Genomic DNA, 22,355 nt, shown 5'->3' on the forward strand with positions numbered 1-22,355 from the left:
TTTAACATTTAACATTTTTTTCTATGGCTACATTCTATTACACTGGAAGAACTTACTTTAGGAATAGGAAGACTTCCCCAGGATATGAGTCCAGATCTGCTGTGTAACCACCTTTTGTTATTTGCCTGCTCAGACAGTTCAACTGGGAACAAATGAGGGAGATAATGACTTATGCTCCTGGTACAGAGGATGTGGAGAGTTGTGCTAATCATGTAGAGGATGTGGTGAACTGTGCTCCTCGTGTAGAGGATGTGGTGAGTTGTGCTCCTCATGTAGAGGATGTGGTGAGTTGTGCTCCTCATGTAGAGGATGTGGCGGGTTGTGCTCCTCGTGTAGAGGATGTGGTGAGTTGTGCTCCTCGTGTAGAGGATGTGGCGGGTTGTGCTCCTCGTGTAGAGGATGTGGTGAGTTGTGCTCCTCGTGTAGAGGATGTGGTGAGTTGTGCTCCTCATGTAGAGGATGTGGCAGATTATGCTCCTTGTGTAGAGGATGTGGCGAGTTGTGTTCCTCGTGTAGAGGATGTGGCGAGTTGTGCTCATGTAGAGGATGTGGAGAGTTGTGTTCCTCGTGTAGAGGATGTGGCGAGTTGTGTTCCTCGTGTAGAGGATGTGGCGAGTTGTGTTCCTCGTGTAGAGGATGTGGCGAGTTGTGCTCCTCATGTAGAGGATGTGGCGAGTTGTGCTCTTCGTGTTGAGGATGTGGCGGGTTGTGCTCCTCATGTAGAGGATGTGGCGAGTTGTGCTCCTCATGTAGAGGATGTGGCGAGTTGTGCTCCTCATGTAGAGGATGTGTTGAGTTGTGCTCTTCATGTAGAGGATGTGGCGGGTTGTGCTCTTCATGTAGAGGATGTGGCGAGTTGTGCTCCTCGTGTAGAGGATGTGGTGAACTGTGCTCCTCGTGTAGAGGATGTGGTGAGTTGTGCTCCTCATGTAGAGGATGTGGTGAGTTGTGCTCCTCATGTAGAGGATGTGGCGAGTTTTGCTCCTTGTGTAGAGGATGTGGCGAGTTGTGTTCCTCGTGTAGAGGATGTGGCGAGTTGTGTTCCTCGTGTAGAGGATGTGGCGAGTTGTGCTCTTCGTGTAGAGGATGTGGCGGGTTGTGCTCCTCATGTAGAGGATGTGGCGAGTTGTGCTCCTCATGTAGAGGATGTGGCGAGTTGTGCTCTTCATGTAGAGCATGTGGCGAGTTGTGCTCCTCATGTAGAGGATGTGGCGAGTTGTGCTCTTCATGTAGAGGATGTGGCGGGTTGTGCGCCTCGTGTAGAGGATGTGGCGAGTTGTGCTCTTCATGTAGAGGATGTGGCGGGTTGTGTTCCTCGTGTAGAGGATGTGGTGAGTTGTGCTCCTCATGTAGAGGATGTGTTGAGTTGTGCTCTTCATGTAGAGGATGTGGCGAGTTGTGCTCCTCGTGTAGAGGATGTGGCGAGTTGTGCTCTTCATGTAGAGCATGTGGCGAGTTGTGCGCCTCGTATAGAGGATGTGGCGAGTTGTGCTCTTTGTGTAGAGGATGTGGCGGGTTTTGCTCCTCGTGTAGAGGATGTGGCGGGTTGTGCTCCTCGTGTAGAGGATGTGGCGGGTTGTGCTCATCGTGTAGAGAATGTGGCGAGTTGTGCTCTTCGTGTAGAGGATGTGGCGGGTTGTGCTCCTCGTGTAGAGGATGTGGCGGGTTGTGCTCATCGTGTAGAGAATGTGGCGAGTTGTGCTCTTCGTGTAGAGGATGTGGCGGGTTGTGCTCCTCCTGTAGAGAATGTGGCGAGTTGTGCTCCTCATGTAGAGGATTTGGTGGGTTGTGCTTCTCATGTAGAGGATGTGGCGAGTTGTCCTCGTGTAGGGTATTTGGTGAGTTGTGCTTCTCATGTAGAGGATGTGGCGAGTTGTGCTCCTCATGTAGAGGATTTGGTGGGTTGTGCTTCTCATGTAGAGGATGTGGCGAGTGTAAAGGGTATAATGTGTCACTTTCCACTAATGTGTGTATAGTATCCATTGGGGTAATGATGTAGTAACTTTGGGGTCTTGTTTCTCACCTGATCTTCACTCAGGCTGGCATTATTGGTCTCCATCGCCTTCCCCAGCAGCTTAACTTGGCTGTTGGAAATTTTAGCTGGGGTTGAGCAGGTAAAGCCTTGCAGGACTGATGAGGAAAGCCTAAACAGAGGGATCCCAGGTTAATGCCAGCCATATGTACGTCACATACCTAATATGTGTCCATTGTGTTTGGCGAGTTTAGGTCATTTCCCCTTTAGTTTTTGGGTAGACTTATAATGTACTTACAGGGAGTAATCAGAGGTGCTGTTTGTGATGTCGTCAAAAAACATGGAAGCCTGAAAGAAATAGAGGTTGCAATGACTTCAGGGTACCAATAGGGGGTGCTGTGGCAGCAGTTATGTCAGTCTATGGTGTCTAAGGTGCCATAAAGGTCTCTATGCCGTACAAAATCCATATAAAATAACAGCAGTGTTACAAAGGGCACATTTCTATCTATCCACCCATGGGTCACCAACTTGATCATACCTGGTCTGGACTCCACGACTTGCCATTGACGTCTACTAGAGATGGCTTCTCTGATTTGAAGAGCGAGAAAGACTAGGGAATAAAGCTCGCCAGATTAGCAGGGACGTTTTTGACAACACTGGATGTAGTTGAGTTGGCTGTTATAATCTATAGAAATACGGAGAACCTAAAATTAGAGAAGCTCGCCGAATCGGAGGTCCATATAACTATTCTGCCAATAAAGGCACACGATAAGCAGAGATCAGTTTTTTTTGCAGTTCACTTTTCAGCTTTGCTGCACAGCCTATGGCAGAATGAGCAGAGTCATCTCATCATATAAAAGTTAATGTTGGCTGATTCCTTCATACATATGGGCATTCTTACCTTCATGACAAATGTGTTCTGCAAAAATGGTGGAGCACTGGTGAGTTTGCCTGCAAATTGTGCATCCTTCACGGCATTTAGCACAGCTGTTGAGTTCAGTTCTTGCAGTTTCTTACTCGGTAGTCCAGTTACCAAGCTCCCTAGACTGCTCAGGTCCTCGATCTGATGGGGCCGAGAGGTCGGGGTTATATGTGGTAGAAGGAGAGGATGCAATGTCTGAGATCTAGAATTCACTGTTATAAATCACCTGGTAATTGGAGTTCAGGAGCTTTTCCATTATTGATCGGGTCTGCCCGACGCTCCAGCCGCTGACGTTACTCAGGGAGGGCAGGCGGGATTGTAAATTGCCATCACTGATCTTGTCAATTTGTCCCATGGACAGACCCACGGCCGACTGTCCCAGAGTCATGAGCGTGTCAGCTGAGAAATGGTCTAGTCTGCTAACCAGTGAGATCGCAACCTGCGGACAAATACGTGCAAAATTGTAACATAAATGCATGCTCTTTACATTACATTTACTTTACACAGACATAGGGGGCAACACTGAGTAAGGAGGCATCCAGGGCAAAAGAAGAACATCATCCTCTACTTCTTGTATGCAGGTCGATAGATAGATAGATAGATAGATAGATAGATAGATAGATAGATAGATAGATAGATAGATAGATAGATAGATAGATAATAGATAGATATGGGATAGATAGATAGATAATAGGTAGATGATAGATGATGGATAGATGATAGATAGATAGATAGATAGATAGATGATAGATAGATAGATAGATAATAGATAGATAATAGATAGATAATAGATGATAAATAGATAATAGATAGATAATAGATAGATAGATAGATAATAGATAGATAATAGATTGATAGATAGATAGATGATAGATTGATAATAGATAGATAGATAACAGATGGATAATAAATGATAGATAATATATGATAGATAGATGGATAATAGATAGATGATAGATAGATGATAGATAATATATAAATAATAGATTGATAATAGATGATAGATAATAGATTGATAATAGATGATAGATGAAAGATAGATTGATAATACATAGATAATATATAGGTGATATATAGATAATAGATAGATAGATACATAGCCACACTTGTCTGTGTTGAATCCTGCCGTTACCTGCAGATCCTCGGGGGTGGGGCCAGCAGGGCTCTATCCTCCAGTAGTATTGTAGCATTGCTGATTGATCTTTTTGGTTATCTCCAATGTGTCTGCTGCTGTCAGATTAACCAGAGCTGAGGGCGTCAGGAAACAGAGGAATACATCAGGGAGGCTAGAAATATAGGACAGGGGTTTAATTACCAATTAAAAGAGGAAAAAAAAAGGAAGAAAAAGAGGAAAAGTTTAATTACCAATTACCTCCATCGTTATCCTTAAAGTGAATCTCTGCCTTTAATTTCTGATATTCTGTGATGAAGAATTTCCTATTCTATATCTTTATAGTTTGAGATCTATTTTTCTGACATGAATGGACGATCCGGCTTCTAGGTCATAAAATATTCTTTATTTGTAAAATATTAAAAATGTAGAGTAGCTTGTGATATCCAAAATATGTAGTGCAGGGGAGGCGGCGGGGGTATGGGGAAGCCATCGTTGACCAACCAAACACGTTTTGAACGTACGCTGCATTCTTATACTTGGTAATCCACAAACTCAATGTGGGGGAGGAACTTTTAAAGGCGTTTTCCCATCAACAACGTACGTTCTAATCAATACGTCTTGGAATAATAACAATTTCCACAATTGGATGTGTTTAAATAAAATGTTCCTGTGCTGAGATAATCTTATAAATATTCCCCTGCTGTGTACTGTGTAATGGCTGTGTCTGACCGTACAGGGACATGGTCTGATCATACCACAGCTCCTGAGCATGGGGGAAAGCAAAAAAGTATACAGACATTACTGCACGGGATCGCAGCTGCTGCTTTCTATGAAGTAAAATATTTCCCCGGCAGTGGGAGTAAAGCAAAAGATTTTAATTTTTTTTATAAAACAAACTGCAGATGGGAGATAATGGTTTTCGGAAAACCCCTTTAAATATTAAAAATCAGTCTTCCTGCAGTCACCACTAGAGGGAGCTCTCTGCACACTCTGTGGTTATTACGGGGTTCAATGTATGAGTCAGTGAGCTCCCCCTAGTGGTGACTGCAGGTAGGTATAATAAAAGTATGTGACTGCACAGTGCTCAGAGATTTCAGCATTTTCACCTGCTCAGGTTGAATGATGCACTTGAGGTCAGGAGGGAGGTGAAATAAATCGCAGTGTCTTTGGGTAATTCCAGCCGGGTTACTTACAAGGTCTACACAGGAATGATCATTGGCAAAAGTTTGCAGCTGTAAGGAGAACGACAGATGAATGTTAAACCTACTTGAACCTGTCCCTCCAGGGCAGCGGGCGTGAGAAGCCGCCGGGGACCTGCCTGTCCGACTAGTCTCCAGCGCGGCTGTGACTTGTCACAACATCTGGAAAGCCACAGGTTTGAGACTATTGATGTACACCTAAAGGACCAAAGTTGGAGACTGTTACGGAACACCCCAGCACCCAAATATGTTGTGCAGTTATATGTATGTATAATAGGTTCCATGTGAGATATATGTCCCTAATGCATCAGCCCACAGGCTGCGCCCCTGGACAAGATATCCTCCTTCTGACCTCCCCCACCTTTGTAATTCCCACAGTAAATATCGGCAGGCTCCGGCCACCTGCGGCTATTGTAATGTATGTCTGGCCTGCCTCTTTTCAATTGGCCTGCCCTCTGTATCCTGTATCTGTGTGATATATTCTGTGTCCTGTGAGTAAAGTGTTGTCAGACTGGAAATACGTGGAGAAGCAGTGATCTTTTATATGCGCCCATGTAACCAAGCAATTCCAGCCAGCGTCCTTCATTCAGACTCCAGCCAAAGCAGAGTGGACCTCCTGAAACACGGGGTGGTACTGAAAGAGGTACTACAGCACGGTAGACCCCGTTACACTGGTGGCAGACAGCGGGATGTGATACCCCGTCTACAGGAGGAAAGGAATGAATGGAAAACAACAACCAGAAGGACTACATTAAAAGATCTGGTGGAAGCCCGAGGGTTAATCGCCAGCAACAAAACAAAAGCGGATTTGATAGCAGCCATCATGGAACACGACAGTGCAGCGCCCCCCAATGTGAATGTGGAGGAGACTGAATTCCAGAGGGAAGTAAAGAACAGACTGGCGTTCTATGGCCCAAACCCTGCAGTAGAGATCATACGAGAGGTGATGTCTGATGTGCGTACTGATCTGAAGGAAAAGATGGCCGAGCGGACCAGGATAGAGCTAGCCAAGATGGAGATGGCAGAGTGGACCAAAGTGGAGATGGCCAAGATGGAGATGACAGAGTGGAGAGAGGAGAGTCAGCGAGCAGGGGGAGCTCTGGCCTCCGCCCAGGTACCTTCAACAGTAAGCCACAAAAAGATCACTGCTTCTCCATGTATTTCCAGTGTGACAACACTTTACTCACAGGACACAGAATATATCACACAGATACAGAGGGCAGGCCAATTGAAAAGCGGCAGGCCAGACATACATTACAATAGCGGCAGGTGGCCGGAGCCTGCCGATATTTACTGTGGGAATTACAAAGGTGGGGGAGGTCAGAAGGGGGATATCTTGTCCCCTCTGCCCAGGTGCGCAGCCTGTGGGCTGATGCATTAGGGACATGCATCTCACATGGAACCTATTATACATACATATAACTGCACAACATATTCTGGGTGCTGGGGGGTTCCATAACAGAGAACACTATCTAAAAGGGGTTTTCTGGGTTGGTCTTTAGAATGGGTCATAAATGTCTAATTGATGGGAATTGGGTCACCAAACCCCTACTAAACAGTTGGTATTGCAGATCCCTGCCATACAAGCAACTGATATTGGGATAGGTCATCGATGTTAAAGTCTTGGAGAAAAAAAATCCTTTAAAAAATGCCAAAATCCTTACCATGGACTCGTTGGCAAAGAGGATGAAGTCTTCTTCACTTGTGTAAATCATATAGGAGCCCAGATTATCCACAAGCCAAGATGCGTTGGGATCAGATCCGTTATAACAAGTGATCGCATTACCTGGAAAAGAAGGAACGGGCGATTAAGATAAGTCGCCATTAACCCCTTAATGACCAGGCTAGATCTGTGTCTTGTAGGCTTATGATTAGCGGAAATCACCTTTCTTCTTTTAGGTATGGCTTGCTAAAACTCTTGTAGGCATCTTCCCGATTTTTGGAATCCATTTTGGAGAAACTGGATTGGAGACTGTGGAATCTACAAGACGAATTCGGTAATTATATTGCTCTGTCGTTAAATGAGCATTTTGTCCGCCTACGCCTCGTAGAGGTCATACGAAAGGTTGGAGTAAGAACTCACATGGTTTGGTAGGACGCGCAGGAGATGTTGGTGGGGATGAGGCTGAGTTGGTCGTTACTGATCTCCGGTAAGACCAAGCTTAGTTTATTCTGGAAGAGCTGAGCCCAGTCTGAATTGTTAAAGGAGCCGAGGTTCTGCTTTAACATTTGGAAAGTTTTGGTCAGGAGGGCCTGGGACAGGTATGGACTCAAAGAGCTCGCGTTATTCTGTGGATAGAAAACAAAGCTGTCATCTCCCACCTATGTCACTGACCACAGGACTCAGATGGTGGAGCACAGGCTGCAAAAGAGGGGCACGCAAAAAGAAGAAATGCCCCAATCTCAGCCACTGGAGGTTGTAGATAAGGAAAATGTTTCCATACTGATTGTATCTCTAATTATGATCATAAATTCCATGGTGATTACTTGTGTAATACATTCAATAAGCAAATTCTAAATACCTGAAGCCACCACTAGGGGGAGCTCACCGAAGACCTCACAATATCAGCCTGTCTACAGGAAGCTCCTTAGCTCCTCCTAGTGGTGGTTAGAAATATGTAATTTCCTTCTAAATTTTAAGAGTCAACACATAATTTTTCAGTAGTTTTGGCCATTTTTTTTTTTTTAAACTTTGAAGCATTGTAATAATGGTTGGGGGAGATCACTACTTACCAAGGAACCAGCTGTATTCAGGGAATCCAAAAAGGTATTTACATCGGTTACATTTTGTATCATTCCAACGATTCCTGCGGCCACCGTTGAATTAATGGTGGTGTCCAAGCTGAAGTCTACAACTTGTCGCATGGTCAGAGAAGACAGAATTTCACCCTGTAAGGCGGCATAAGAAATTAGTCTTTACTGCTGGCTCGGTGGGTTGATATTAATCTAATTTTTGGGGGAAAATTTGGTAAATTATGGTAATTGGCTGGTAAAAATTGGTAATCTTTGTGGTGGCGCGTATTCTCTACATTTCTCCTCTTACCAACCTATCAAGGATCGGGTCAGGGCCAACTCCAGATACATGTAGGTCCTTGGGTGTTGACCCCCTATTTTGACAAGTACAGGGCATGTTTCCCCAGGGCACCAAAGAACCCTAAACCCAACGGTCCCTGACTTCTGCCCAGGTTTGCCCACTGCTGACACCAACCAACAGCAACTAAATAAGCAGCAATATTCGGAGTGATAGTTTTAACCATAAAGCATCTAATTATGTTACCCTTTGGAAAAAAAAAAGTAATTCATTCGACAAAACAAGTGGGCAAAAGGGAATAGGGGAAAAAAGTATCCTCAAGAGCAACTTCTCAGTTTCATCGAGTCCAAAATAATACTGAAAACCCATATACAGGTGCTTAAAATCCTTCTGGTGTACTTACTCCACTGACATTCAGCGCCTTAAGGTCTTTGTAGTTGGCAAACTTGGAGAATTTTCCCAAATTTTGCTTTAATATTGCACTGCTGCTTAAATTCTTAGAACAATCCGAACCTGGGACATAAGAAACAAGCAGAAAAAAAAAGTTTATTTTAATTTTTCTACAGTTTTTTTATTTCATTTTTTCAAAATTTGGTCACTTGAAATTTGAGGAACCTGGGATATAAGAAACAAGCAGAAAAAAGGTTTATTTTAATTTTTCTACAGTTTTTTTTATTTAATTTTTTCAAAATTTGGTCACTTGAAATTTGAGGAACCTGGGATATAAGAAACAAGCAGAAAAAAGGTTTATTTTAATTTTTCTACAGTTTTTTTATTTCATTTTTTCAACATTTGGTAACTTGAAATTTGAGGAGCCTGGGATATAAGAAACAAGCAGAAAAAAAAAGTTTATTTTAATTTTTCTACAGTTTTTTTATTTCATTTTTTTCAAAATTTGGTAACTTGAAATTTGAGGAGCCTGGGATATAAGAAACAAGCAGAAAAAAAAAGTTTATTTTAATTTTTCTACAGTTTTTTTATTTCATTTTTTTCAAAATTTGGTAACTTGAAATTTGAGGAACCTGGGATATAAGAAACAAAAAGTTTATTTTAATTTTTCTACAGTTTTTTAATTTCATTTTTTCAACATTTGGTAACTTGAAATTTGAGGAGCCTGGGATATAAGAAACAAGCAGAAAAAAAAAGTTTATTTTAATTTTTCTACAGTTTTTTTATTTCATTTTTTTCAAAATTTGGTAACTTGAAATTTGAGGAGCCTGGGATATAAAAAACAAGCAGAAAAAAAAAGTTTATTTTAATTTTTCTACAGTTTTTTTATTTCATTTTTTTCAAAATTTGGTAACTTGAAATTTGAGGAACCTGGGATATAAGAAACAAAAAGTTTATTTTAATTTTTCTACAGTTTTTTAATTTCATTTTTTCAAAATTTGGTAACTTGAAATTTGAGGAACCTGGGATATAAGAAGCAAGCAGAAAAAAAAAGTTTATTTTAATTTTTCTACAGTTTAATTACATTTTTTATTACTTTTTTTTGAGGGGGAAAAAAAGTCCACATTAAAAAAGTAAAATAAAAAAATATATTAAAAGTCATGTCACTTTCACATCCAAACAATATTCTAATGTAAAATAATTATTTTTTTTTACCTTTGTTGGACAGATAAGGTTTGATCAAAGATTTGTAGATTTCTTGTTGGTTTCCAGAATTCATTTTTAGGAAATTTAAGTCCAAAATACCGAGTCTGTTTGACATGAAAAATTGACTTTATTCAATTAAATTTTACACTTTTTTTTCCAGTAAATATTAAATTAAATGTATTTTCTTCCTTTAAGAATAATATATATCTCAGAAACTGTTTAGACTGCGCTCCCAATGTATAGGTTAGTGGATCCTAACGATATTGGAAGTCCGGTGTCTGCGGTTCGTACATCCAAAAATCAGGGAGGGTGTTAGAATTGGGAGAGGATAGTAGGTAAATCGGGCAATATAGATTTTATATTTTTAACCCAACTTTTTGTTTGTGTTGTCAAACTAGAAATTTGCTCACATTTACGAATTTTTGACTAAAGTTTTTTTTTGGAGTTAAGAACACATTTTTATTTTATTTTTTTAGGGGAGACTTTTTTCCTGTAGTTTTTCATTGGCAAGAATTTTTTTGCCCTCCCTATTGAAGCGACAAGGTGAAGAGGAGGATAACCAATGATGCAAAAGAACCTTGCGGACTTATCTAGGCTTACTCAAGATCGATCTTCCTACAGAGCGTTCATCCATCAAGTCGCCATCGTTTTTGCTTCCCATGTCTGTGACTTTAATAAAATTTGAGGTCTCAGATCACCCAATTTTGCTCTTCACCCTTCGTCCCCCTCTTGTATTAATTTAGGTGAAATAACCTATTAGTACACATCCCAACTATTTCATTTGTTGAGAGATTGTCCCATGTGATGATCTACTAAATGGATGGAGCCTATGCAAATATATTCAAAAGTGGGCACTCCTCGGGGGCGGTATTTAAGAAACATGGGGCGGGGCTTAAATTGGAATTCAAAGGTATGTAGTTATTTGATTCCAACACAACTTTAATCATCCACATACTCACTACTTACATGGACTGGTAGGAGTCACAGGAGATGTTCTTGGGTATAAGACTAAGCTGGTTGGAAGAGATCTCGGGAATCATGGCGCCGAGATTGCCCTGGAGGAGCTGAGTCCAGTCTGATTTGGTGAACGTGGAAATGTTGGCTTTCATTGTTTCAAATGTCTTATTTAGAAGAGCCTGGGACAGAGCTGAATTCAGCGAACTTGTGTTTTTCTGCACAATACGTGTAAAATACATATATTCTCCCAACTGAATATGAAAGCACATTTGGATGAAGTCTAAGAACATGGACACTTACCAGGGAAATGCCATTGTTAATATATTTCAAGAAGTCGTATAAATCAGTAGCGTTGTGTAGCGCCCCAACAATGTTATCTGCAGTAGTGGGGTCACTAGATGCGTTCAGCTCCAGGCTGAAGCTCGCCACTTGTTGCAGAGTAAGGACGTGCAGCACTTCCAGCTGCAAAATGGTGCAAAAAATAATAACCGTGCTTGGAATATTCTAACTAAAGCTCCCCCTAGTGGTGACTACAGACAATCAGATTATTTTTATTTTTTTTTGCCTCTATGACTATGTACTTCCTAACACTTATAATTTTACAAGAAAGTATGAAAACAGCAAACAATAAAAGATCCATCTACAGCAAACACATGTGATATGGTGTATACACCTCTAGGTGATGGTGGTAAGGGTGTTATAGAGTAAGCTCTACCACCAATAAAGAACTTAAAAAGGAGTAATAACAGCCCAATCATTATGCTCTTCCAATTTTTTTCTGTTACTTACCGCACTGAAATTCTTATTAAATGCCGTAAGGTCGCTGTAGTTGGCAAACTGAGAAAACTTCCCAAAGTTCTGTTGAAGAAAACTGCTGCTGGAGTTCTGAGCGCAAACGGAACCTTAAAAAAGTTAGGGTAATAGACATTAATTTTAAGATTTTAATCTAAGAAATATCAAACAAGGACAAGTGGTCATAGCCCTCAATCAGCCAATCATAACCGAGTGTTTAGCTCCTAGTGGGAGGGAACTAAACTAAGCATGGGCGGGAAAGGATTTGACATGAATCAGATTATAGGCCTATTTTACTTTAATTATTACCTGACGTAGCCATGTAAGGCTTTATAAACATTTTCTGGTTTCCCTGGAGCCATATGTGTGAGTGAGGAGTCCAGACTTTCAATTCTGAAAAAAAAAAAAATAGAATAAAATTGAGGACACACTCCGACTTATTAAGGATAAATTCCCAATAATATATATAGTATGTAGCATTCTTAAATGCTTACATGACGTGGTAGGCATCACAGCTGATATTCTGGGGTACTAGGGTCAATTGTTCGAGGGTAATTTCTGGTAGGACAACAGTCAATTTATCCTTGATGAGTTGGTTCCAATCGGTCGCGGTAAATGAGGTGTTGGACTTGATTACTTCGAAAGTCCTATTGAGCAGAATTGGGCTTAGGCCAGTGATGTTCGCCTGGAAAGGTAAGAAGACTTGTTGCCAAGTGAACATATCAGCAATGTAGGTGTATTTAAAGAGAACTCCACATTTCTGCATCTCTTGCTTAAATTTCGATGCCCTTTTGGATCATTTTTATTCGGATCATCCCCATTAAATGGCTCCTCTCAGCAAACTGCCAATCAAGTTTGGCAGGAGACAAGCCCCACCCATGCAGAACATTGGGGCGGGGCTTGTAGTGGGAATTTGTGTATTTTGGGTGTCTAAGTGAGTTAAATTTTAGAGCTATTTGTTCCTTACCAACAAAGCACCTTTGTTGATGTAACCCAGGAAGTCAGACATATCTTTGGAGTTACGTATTGTTCCCAAAATGATGTTGATTGCGGAAGAGTTAATGGCGGCATCTAATTGCAGGGTGAAATTGACGATTTGGGATAGAGTGAGAAGATTCAGAGCTTCCAGCTGAAAAAAAAAATGTGAGAATTCATTGCGGAACCTCTTCATCCAGCCCAGTATTTGATATTAGGGAATACTGAAGGACAACATACCCTTTTACTCTTACATTTTTAGATATTTATGTTACTTACAGGTTTGAAATTTGCATTGAGTTCCGACAAGTGACTGAAACTTGCAAAGCGCATAAATCTTCCAAAATTCTGCAGTAACCACGTGCTGCTGTTGCCGGTCTGAGAACAGGCCGAATCTATAGATTCATTAAAAGTGGAGAGAAAATGACCAGAATTAATTAAATTGTAAGACATCAATGAAGACGTTAAAGTCCCGCTAACATTAAAGTCATCTGCTGATAATGGCCTAGTTCAGATTTAAGATGAGCTTTATATGGAAATGTATCTTAAGGGTCTTAACGGTGGAATTGAGAAAATGGTGATCATGGGGGACTGAGATTTTTCTAAACTTTTTGTCACTCGTTCCTTTGTAAAAAATCCACAGACACAACCAACGCCATAACCTAAACATTGAGGATAACAATTAAAGGAAATGTCTCATCCTATAAAATATTTAGACTGGTTTGGGTACTGAAACCACCAGCAAAAGGAAACTCAACGTCCGTCACTCCTCATGGGCGGCTTTCCACTCTTGCTTATAGTGGGGGCTCATGAGTGGCTAGTTCTTCAGATTTTCTAAAGTGGCCTCCTTTTAGATGTAGTGTGCTAATAAGTTAAAGAACACTCCATGTAAAATTGCTACATTGTTTTATGCTTAACACCTTTGGAATAAGTCATGGTAAAGAACACCAAAATAGAGAATTCTGTAATGGTCCGCCCCCGAGGAACTATTCAAAACAGATTTGTGTTCTTCAAACCTTCCCAACATCGAGATTACATGTATGACCCATGATGGAGGCGGCTGTGTGGAGCAGACTCAGGAGTTGAGCCACGCACCATATCCGGAAGATGCCAGCTGTGCTATACAGCCGACATCTGTCTGCAGCAGCGATCAGAGCAATGCAAAGCTCCGATCTCTGCTTTTAACTCTTTAAATGTTGCTGTCACCTCTTCGGTAGCCTATCTATCTGCCTCTGTGATGTGATCGCAGGGAGCTGATAAGTTGCCATAGCAGCTATGAAGTCCCCTGGACTTCTCAGGGGACCTTGATTTTTTATTTTTGCTATGTACTGCAATACTATTGTATTGTAGCGTATACAACAGGTGATCTCGGGTTCAAATTCCCTAAAAGTAAAATAAAACAGTTTTTAAAAATATAAAAAATTTCATTTTCGCTTTAAAAAGAAAAAAAAAAATCAATTTTTCTGTGTCTGTAAAAGTCCAAACATTTATATTTATGATAAACGCTGTACATCGAAAAAAAGAAAATTTTCAGAACTACTATTTTTCAATGCAACAAAAAATGTCATCAATACTGTGTACGAACCTCAAAATTGTATGAATAAAAACTTAACATAGAAAAAAATATAACAACCCCTCTCTCAGTTCCGTCAACGGAACCAAATTTTTAGATTTTTTTTTTTACAAATGTTTGAATTTTTTAATCACTAAAATTTATAAAATAAAAAAGCAATAATTTATCTTAATATGTTACACGTTTTGACCATAATTAGAACCACCTTTGCTGTGAAAAACACAGGGATGGGAGATTTCTATTGTTCCGTACCGGAAAAGTCTAATCTGTGCAGCCTGGTTCTGTGTATGTGACCGTGACGTAATCAGGTTATAATCGTCAGCGTATTATTTACCTGCCGTGTGGTTCTTAAGGAAGGAATGAAACGCTAGGCAAAGCTCTTCTTTAGTCCCATCTGCCATGTTGGGGAACAAAGCGTCCAAATTCTTCACTCTGATAGTGAGAAGAGGTCATATGATAAGGAAGGTATAGGGTAAAGTGTTAAAGGGGAAGTGTTGCCTTTTATTTAAATTTAACTATACAGTATATTTTGTTTTTATTATTTGTATAATTAAAAAAAAATATAGAATTTTCCATTCTCTATAAATTTTCCAAGACCTCTGCTTGTTGTCATTAAATAGAAGCTTCATGGTTTACTTCCCTGTGATGATCACACCTGGGGGGCATACACTTACAGAACAGTTATCCCCTTGGAAGTAAACGACGACGCTTCTTTTTGACTGACAGCAAGCAGAGATCTTGAAAACCAAGAAAAAGTAATACAGAAAATATACTGCTAACTGGTATACCATTACTTGTTATAAACCATGCCCTCTACGAGCCAAAACCTCATAAATCCCTTTAAATTGTGGTAGGCTAAACCATATGGGTTACAATGAAATGGCAGCAAGCAGAGATGTTGAAAACCAAGAGGAACGGATACACAAAATATATTGGAGACTTGTATAACTTTTCGTTATGCAATTAATAATGGGTATGGACCTTTAATATATGGTAGATTAAACGAAATGCCCGGGGTTGATTGGGATGTTTGGACTCTTCTAATAACTTTCGCAACTAAAATACTAATTTTCTATCCTCTTCTTAGGTTGAGTATTGAGTATGACGGTAAATATTAGATATTTGTGGTCTGATCCTGCTAATTATGGTTGGATCTACTAATATAATTGGTTTGACTGGCCAACAAATATCTGATGTCTAAGGAGGCCAGGTCATGGTCTTTGGCTTAGACCTCATGGATCCTGTTCAGAACTCCAGATCTGATTCATAGCCAAGCCTGGTGATGCCACATGGTCCTGGGAGTCACGGCAATGCCTACCGGGGGAAGAATACCTGGTAATATGGCACCCAAGGGAGCACAACACTAGTAACACTAGGATGGATTTCTTAGAAAGTAGAAAATGCCCTAAAGGAGAATTACAGTTCTTGGAAAACTTGACAGTTCACGTTTTTGTCCTGCAGACATTGGACCATATCAGAGGTCACATTGAGGAGGAAGGGCTGGATGTCACTGAAGATCCACCCATGCGGAGCGGCGGTGTCATTCAGGTCCTTAGTATTCAAGGGCCAGGTTCCATTCAAGAGCCATTCCCTCAAGGTCGAATTGAGACTAGGAAACTGGTCAGAATAAAAACAACATGGAGACATTGAGGTCAGAAGAAGACTTTTTTCTTATTCATAGCCCATAACACAGGAGTGAATCATCTGATCATGTGACACCTGTCATTTCTGGGAAATCCCATCTTTTACGGTATATAGAATAATATAATGGTACAATAGGTTGGGTCTCCTCCCAGTCATGGAGGATTATGAATAGTCTAGTATACACAGTCTTCTCTGAGTCGTAGACGAGCAGGAGAAAGGATTTTGCCTCGGGCCATTTCCAGTCTTATGTACCCGCCTTGTAAATACCATTGTGAGGGTGAATAAACCAATGTGCTACGGGAAGAATTTTAGGGGATTTGAATTAATTATCCTTCCTTATTATAGTATATGGTCTGTGGTAATGGAATGGGGTCATCAAGTTGGGATATTCCCTTTTTAAATTGTTAAAGGTTTATTTCCATCATTTATGGCCAAGCGTGTCGGATGCTCTCAGAACGACCTTGGAAAGGAGAGGTCAGCCGTTAGGTGAGAACTATGGCTACATGTCATAAAGTGGCCCCACCATCGTGACCACTTACCCGGCTGCTAAACTTCGTAAGAACTGTTCTGGTTTTGTTTTTATCAAGTCTCGAGAAAAGCAAAGAGAAGTAGCCGGGGACCACAGTATCAATGTAGCAGGAGGTCAGGTTCACCAGCTGATCGGTGGAGACATCGGCCAAGAAGGACGACTGAGGAGAGACGATTACTGTCAGACCCGGGAATACGGATCGTTCTCTGCGGTGATGGCGGCTCCAATACTCACATTGGAATTTATTATTGCAAATGTTTGTTAAATTTACTGGTACACTGAAAATAAAAAATGGAAATGTCACTGAAAGCCTATGACTATTATCTTCTGATATTTGTGATTATAGGGCCAGGGGGGCATAATGGCCACATGCCCCTTAGATTCCACCACTTTGGGGATCTAAACTATCTCCCCTTTCTGACAGTTCTCATAATCTGACTGTTAAAATCACAACCAGAACCAATTGGCCATAAAGTAGATCAAGGACGTGGTTTTTGTGACGCCCCAACTCTCAGGAGGATGGGAGCACCAGGTGGTCACTTAGAGATCCTCTGCTGGTGAGATAAGGAGGATAGCTGTTGGGCATGAAGTATTAGAAAATCACTAGCCTTGACTGTCTCCATAATTCTCATAGGATGAAGAAGAGAGTGTCGAGCACCCACAGGGGTCATATTGTGTCTGGGTCCCAGACATGGGAGCGGTCTCCCAATTGGTTGAGGTTGCCAACCTTAATGAGTATCCCCACAATCAAAAATGATGACCTAGCCAAGAGATGCCTAACTGCTAAGAGGTCCATCACTAGGACCATAAATGATCACAAGAAAGGGGGATTCTCTCTCCACTGTTTGAATGAAGCAACAGTGAGACATGAGTTGTGCCACTGTGTATGGTCTATAGGACTGACAAAGATGCCCAAATGCTGTACTTGGCCATCTACATCAGTCATAAAATGGACTGTCACAGTGAGAGCACTGTCCCATATTTGGTGGAGGTCCCAGTCACAGGACCCGAATGATCAGACTCATTAGACAGGTGATAATTTGGGATTTTGGGATAACCCCTACATCTGATTCTGCCTTTAATAAGATCAAATTCCCTTTTGCCTCTGCACAAGAGTTTCTGAGCAAAAAAGGTAGAAAGCCGTGTCAAAAATCTCTGAGCAGTGCCAAAGGGCGTTATAGAACAGTCCAGTCTAAAAGTCAGTGGTAGTCCCAGGTCATTGACTCCACCATGATCTTCTCCATCGGTTTGTTACCACTTTATGAGTTTATTCGAGTGGTCTCCTCTTCTTTAAGAGTCACCGGGAGAAATTCATCAAAACTTGTGAGCACCTACCCATAGCAGCTCTTATTAAAAAAAAAAAAAACCTTTGCAAAACTTTTTTCGAAATATTCCCATAAACAGGATTTAGTAAATTTCAGGACCTGGGACAGCACTTCTTGTATCCATGCTATATTAAACTAAGCTAAAGTAACTGAACTTTTCCTCTTAAATTCAATTATTGATCAGGTTTTTCAAAGTTCAGTCTTTGTAATATGTTCCATTACCTTAACTTGTTTCATGCCGAAAGTGCTGATTTATCTGCCCAGTCTATGCTGATTTAGTAGCTGCTTTGACTTATTATTTTAGCAAGAATTAGGTATTTTTGTATCATACTCCATTACCTTATTTTGCTTACTTCTAGCTACAACACCGTGATGAAGGTGCTGGTTTATCTGCCCAGTCCATGCTGTTTTAGTAGCTGTTTTGACTTGCTGCTTTAGCAAGAGACACAAAATGGGTGCAATGTGATGAGCTATTAGACTGCACATGGGCGCATATACTGTTGTCACGCAGGGGCCCCTGCCATGGCCTAAGGACTGCATGGATGTTTGCAATGAAAATGGTACTTACTCCGATACACCTGCGCATAGTCTGGTTTCTGGAAAAACAGAAAATAACAGATTATCATACATCAGTGCTCTCCAAACTGTGACCCTCCAGGTGTTGCAAAACTACGACTCCAAGCATGCTGGGAGTTGTAGTTCTGCAACAGCTGAAGGTCAAAAATCCCTGCTGTGTATAGTTTAAACATTACAGTAAAGCTGGTCATATATATTATAGTTCCGCACCCAAAATCCTCGACATTTGCTGAGCAAAACACCAATCGGTTGAATTTACGTTTTCCTTCATATTGAGGTTTTTATTTGGAAATAATTGGCGCCATTAATCTCTACTAGACACTTATCTCCTACCCCTTATAAATATTTGTCCAAAGTTAACTGAGAAATATTGAATGCTTATAGGCCACTTTTACGTGTAGATCTGCTTAGGTGAACCTACCATCTATCGGGCCAAATGGGCACTATGGGAATAAACAAAGATTGGCTTTAGATGAACGTAAGGATGTAATGACAATACCATACACTGTACTGCAAGCGGGTCCTATTTTGTAGAGTGATCTAATTACAGAGATCTGTTACTCTTAGATAACATTGCACACAATTTTCTTTTTTCCAATTTTTCATTTTGCCACTTGCAGTACCACCTTATCACCACCAAACAATGCCATAGACTTCAATGCAACAGCGCCACCAATTCAAAAATTTTTAAAAAAGGGAAAGTATGAGATTAGACCAGGAAAGGCAAAATAGTAGTGGAAATGTTGAAAACTGAAACTTTAGAGGAATTTAAAAAAGAATGTAAAGAAATTAAAGTCATATTCTGTATATGGCTGATGGACAGCAGCTGACAAAGTCACCAGAAATCCTGCAAACAGAAGCTGGACTGTAGACATTTACACTTTTCTATACCCTGCAGCGTAATTCCTCTTGAACAAAGCAAAAGCAATGCTGTCTGACCTTTCCTGGAAAGGAGTGAACTTCAGAAAAATGGTGAAGTATGACCTGTCACTAACAAAGAAAAATGGTGGGAAAATTCAATTTCTAAAAAAAAAACTATTTTTTTTTTTCAAAAACTATTCATAATACCCATATGATTGTCTCTAAAGTTTTTTTCCAAGGTACAAAAAGACTAAAACAAAAAGTCAAAAGGGGAAAGTAAATTTGAGTGCCAATGAAGGGCTTCTCCTTTGATGGCCTTCATGATTTGCAGGGACACGATCCGTTGAGGCAGATCACTGCATTCAGGGTAGGGTCGCACGGTGTGGCAGCATCATGCCATGGGACTTCACCCTCAAACATGATTTTGGTAAGACTAGCCAACTTTCGAATTTACACTGAGGATACACACAATGGTTGAGCCCAGCACACAAGTCTATGGGGAGATCTGGAAGACCAGCTGTTGATCAAATGGGCATTTTCCCCAAACGGCATATGGAGACCTTTCGATTGTCTTTTTAGCCCACAGGTATTTTACACTAGATACCATGGTACAGATCATATAAAGTGATTTTCGAAAAGTTCCTCAGTGTGATCTAAAAAGTAATGATGAGGCCCCTGATGAAGCATTGGGGACCTACCTGAGCACAGAAGAACCATTATGAGCTTAGCCAAATTCTCCATCTTGGCACCAGACGTTCCTGGAAAAAAAAGAAATGTAGTGACTCGAGTCGGAAAATATGGGGTTGGTCAGAGATGGAATGAACCGACTTGGCAAAGTTCAACATTATCCCAAAATGTGTCCTCCTACCAGACTATTGGTGCCAAATAAAGATCTGCCAATGTTTTGGGTTTCCAACATTATGAGCAAAGTGGCCAGCGATAATTCCTGGTGGAAACTATAGAATGTAACACGGCGCAGGAGAAGTCCAAGGTTAGACTGACCCCAGGAGGCCAAACTGTCTCGAACTTTTTAACCGATGCAAAACTTTTTGGGATTTTTTTTCTGCTATTAATGTCTATGGAGGAAACATCTATACATTTGGACCTCCTAATTGGTGACCTTTCTTTATCCAAAACAGAAGACAAGGTTAACCCTAAGAGACATCATAAAATTCAAGAAGCTGGGACCCCCGACCAGTCTGGAGAAGGAGGTAGTCTAGGTCTTATCTCTTGGAGAGGTGGCCATACATGTGTGGGAACTTTATTAAAATCAGTAGAAGTCATGGACCTCTAGGTTTCCATAACTTTCAATCATTTTTAGTGGAGAGGAACAAATTAGTTCTCCGCCTGGTGGAGACAAAGCCATGTCTGCCGGTTCTCAGGAACTGGAAAGAAGCAGAACTTGTGTGTCCACCACTCCATTGATATCACCGCATTATAGATGGTGGTCATCTACTGAGAAATGGTGACACAAGTCAGATGTGCGGGGTCTCCAAAAACCATCTGTAACCCCCATGGATGGTGTTGCCCCAAGTATATGACCTATATACAATACACATACTGACAATGTGAACGTGGCTTAAGAGGTTTTCAAAAACGCCTGGTTGGAAAAGCAAAACTTGCACGTCACGTCAACAAAGCAGATCCTGAAGGAATCCGCTGTCAAACAAACTAAAAGGCTGCAAAAAATAAGAACTAGCTTAGAAAACCCTTGAGGAAAAGAAAAAAGGAAAGTTTAGTTTTCCATCTCAAAATCTTGTTGTTTTTGGATGCTTAAAAAATAACCCCTCTGTGCATATACAGCCGTGGATGATGACGGACAGTCTTATTTATTGTAATGATAAATTGGTATAGTCATCCAATGCAAAACTCAAAAATAAACTAATACCTTAAAACTAATTCTTTATTAGTACCAACTAGTAAAAACTTTTTGGACAATTGTCGCAAACCCACAAACATGAATAACCCAAAGACTCCTAGATAACCCTATCACTCCCTAGTGTACCCTTCCTAACAGCGGAGGTTGGCACCCTAGCTTGTTCGCAATGTGGCGCCCCCACTCACCGGCGGCTAACCCTAATAAATTCTATTGAGCCCTAATAAAACATGACTGTGTAACAGTCCATGAGAAGATACCGGTTCCAACAACCGCATGCCGCACAGAGAGGAAATGGGAATAGGGGGTGATGCAGTGGAGTATACAAACACTATTGAAAGCAAGATTTAATAATATAACTTGCCTCACAACCAAGGAGCCTTCGGAAACATAAATAATGACTAAAAATAGGAGTACAGATATGTGGCAATGACCAAGGGTGAAGACAAATGTGGGAAAGCCTACGCTAGCTGACCCTTCTAGCACCCTAATGTACTGTCCCTGCGTGACAGCGGAGGTTGGCACCCCTAATAAATACACGCCAGTGGCGCCCCCGCTCCCATCGACTACCCCTTTCTCACCCTATATATATACCCTCCAGCCTCTCTCAGATAGATATAGAAGCAATGGAGAAATGGCATTAATGGATATGTGCAAGGTGAGGGGATTTGGCAGGAGTGCCAAGGACAGTATAACAGATTGAAAAACAGTTACCGGGGAGAAGAAAAATAGCCCAACTATAAATGTAGAAAAAAAAAAAAAATTTTTTACATCATCACATAGGTAGGTACAAGATATTTAAAGTGCCACCAAAACTGGTTGTTAAACTAATATAGTCGGACCAAAAGGGAACAGACCTTAAGTTGATTGGTACGGATATTCTTACGTCACCTGATTAAATGCACAATAATGTGCCAACAGAGTTATCTGCTCAAATAATATAATAGATAACACCACTGGGCAACCCTTCTATCAATTGTGTCAAGTGACACCCAAGTTAATCACCTCTATTGCACTATACCCGGCATGTAAACAAAGCCACATGTAAACAAAATGCTCTTATCTGGACTCCATGTGAACAGCAGACGCCTCAACGCGTTTCCCTTCCATGATGACAGTTCGTCAGGAGGCTAATGGATATACCGATGTCTCAAGATACAGCATTCGGCAGTAATGACGTCCTGGTTGCAGCAAATTGCAAAAAAAAATTTTTTTTCTACATTTATAGTTGGGCTATTTTTCTTCTCCCCGGTAACTGTTTTTCAATCTGTTATACTGTCCTTGGCACTCCTGCCAAATCCCCTCCCCTTGCACATATCCATTAATGCCATTTCTCCATTGCTTCTATATCTATCTGAGAGAGGCTGGAGGGTATATATATAGGGTGAGAAAGGGGTAGTCGACGGGAGCAGG

General features: G+C 40.9%; 1 protein-coding gene and 2 long non-coding RNA genes across 3 annotated transcripts; all 3 read right to left on the reverse strand.

The window, feature by feature from the left end:
- Window positions 1–2,890: 2,890 nt before the first annotated feature.
- LOC143784891 (uncharacterized) lies at window positions 2,891–5,215 on the reverse strand. The gene is made up of 4 exons (XR_013217895.1): window positions 5,115–5,215; window positions 4,027–4,180; window positions 3,121–3,333; window positions 2,891–3,035 (listed from the first exon to the last, which is right to left on the reverse strand). It is a non-coding gene; the product is annotated as an uncharacterized LOC143784891 (long non-coding RNA).
- A 2,071-nt stretch (window positions 5,216–7,286) lies between these two features.
- Window positions 7,287–8,732, reverse strand: LOC143786174 (uncharacterized). Its single transcript, XM_077275463.1, has 3 exons — window positions 8,642–8,732; window positions 7,941–8,096; window positions 7,287–7,496 (listed from the first exon to the last, which is right to left on the reverse strand). The coding sequence occupies exons 2-3, from the start codon at window positions 8,070–8,072 to the stop codon at window positions 7,287–7,289; spliced, it is 342 nt and encodes a 113-aa protein (XP_077131578.1). The 5' UTR covers window positions 8,073–8,096; window positions 8,642–8,732.
- A 2,871-nt stretch (window positions 8,733–11,603) lies between these two features.
- On the reverse strand, window positions 11,604–12,232 carry LOC143784941 (uncharacterized). The gene is made up of 3 exons (XR_013217925.1): window positions 12,078–12,232; window positions 11,893–11,976; window positions 11,604–11,693 (listed from the first exon to the last, which is right to left on the reverse strand). It is a non-coding gene; the product is annotated as an uncharacterized LOC143784941 (long non-coding RNA).
- Between the last annotated feature and the right edge of the window lie 10,123 nt (window positions 12,233–22,355).

Source organism: Ranitomeya variabilis, chromosome 7 (assembly GCF_051348905.1).
Source record: "Ranitomeya variabilis isolate aRanVar5 chromosome 7, aRanVar5.hap1, whole genome shotgun sequence".
NCBI classification, from domain to species: domain Eukaryota; kingdom Metazoa; phylum Chordata; class Amphibia; order Anura; family Dendrobatidae; genus Ranitomeya; species Ranitomeya variabilis.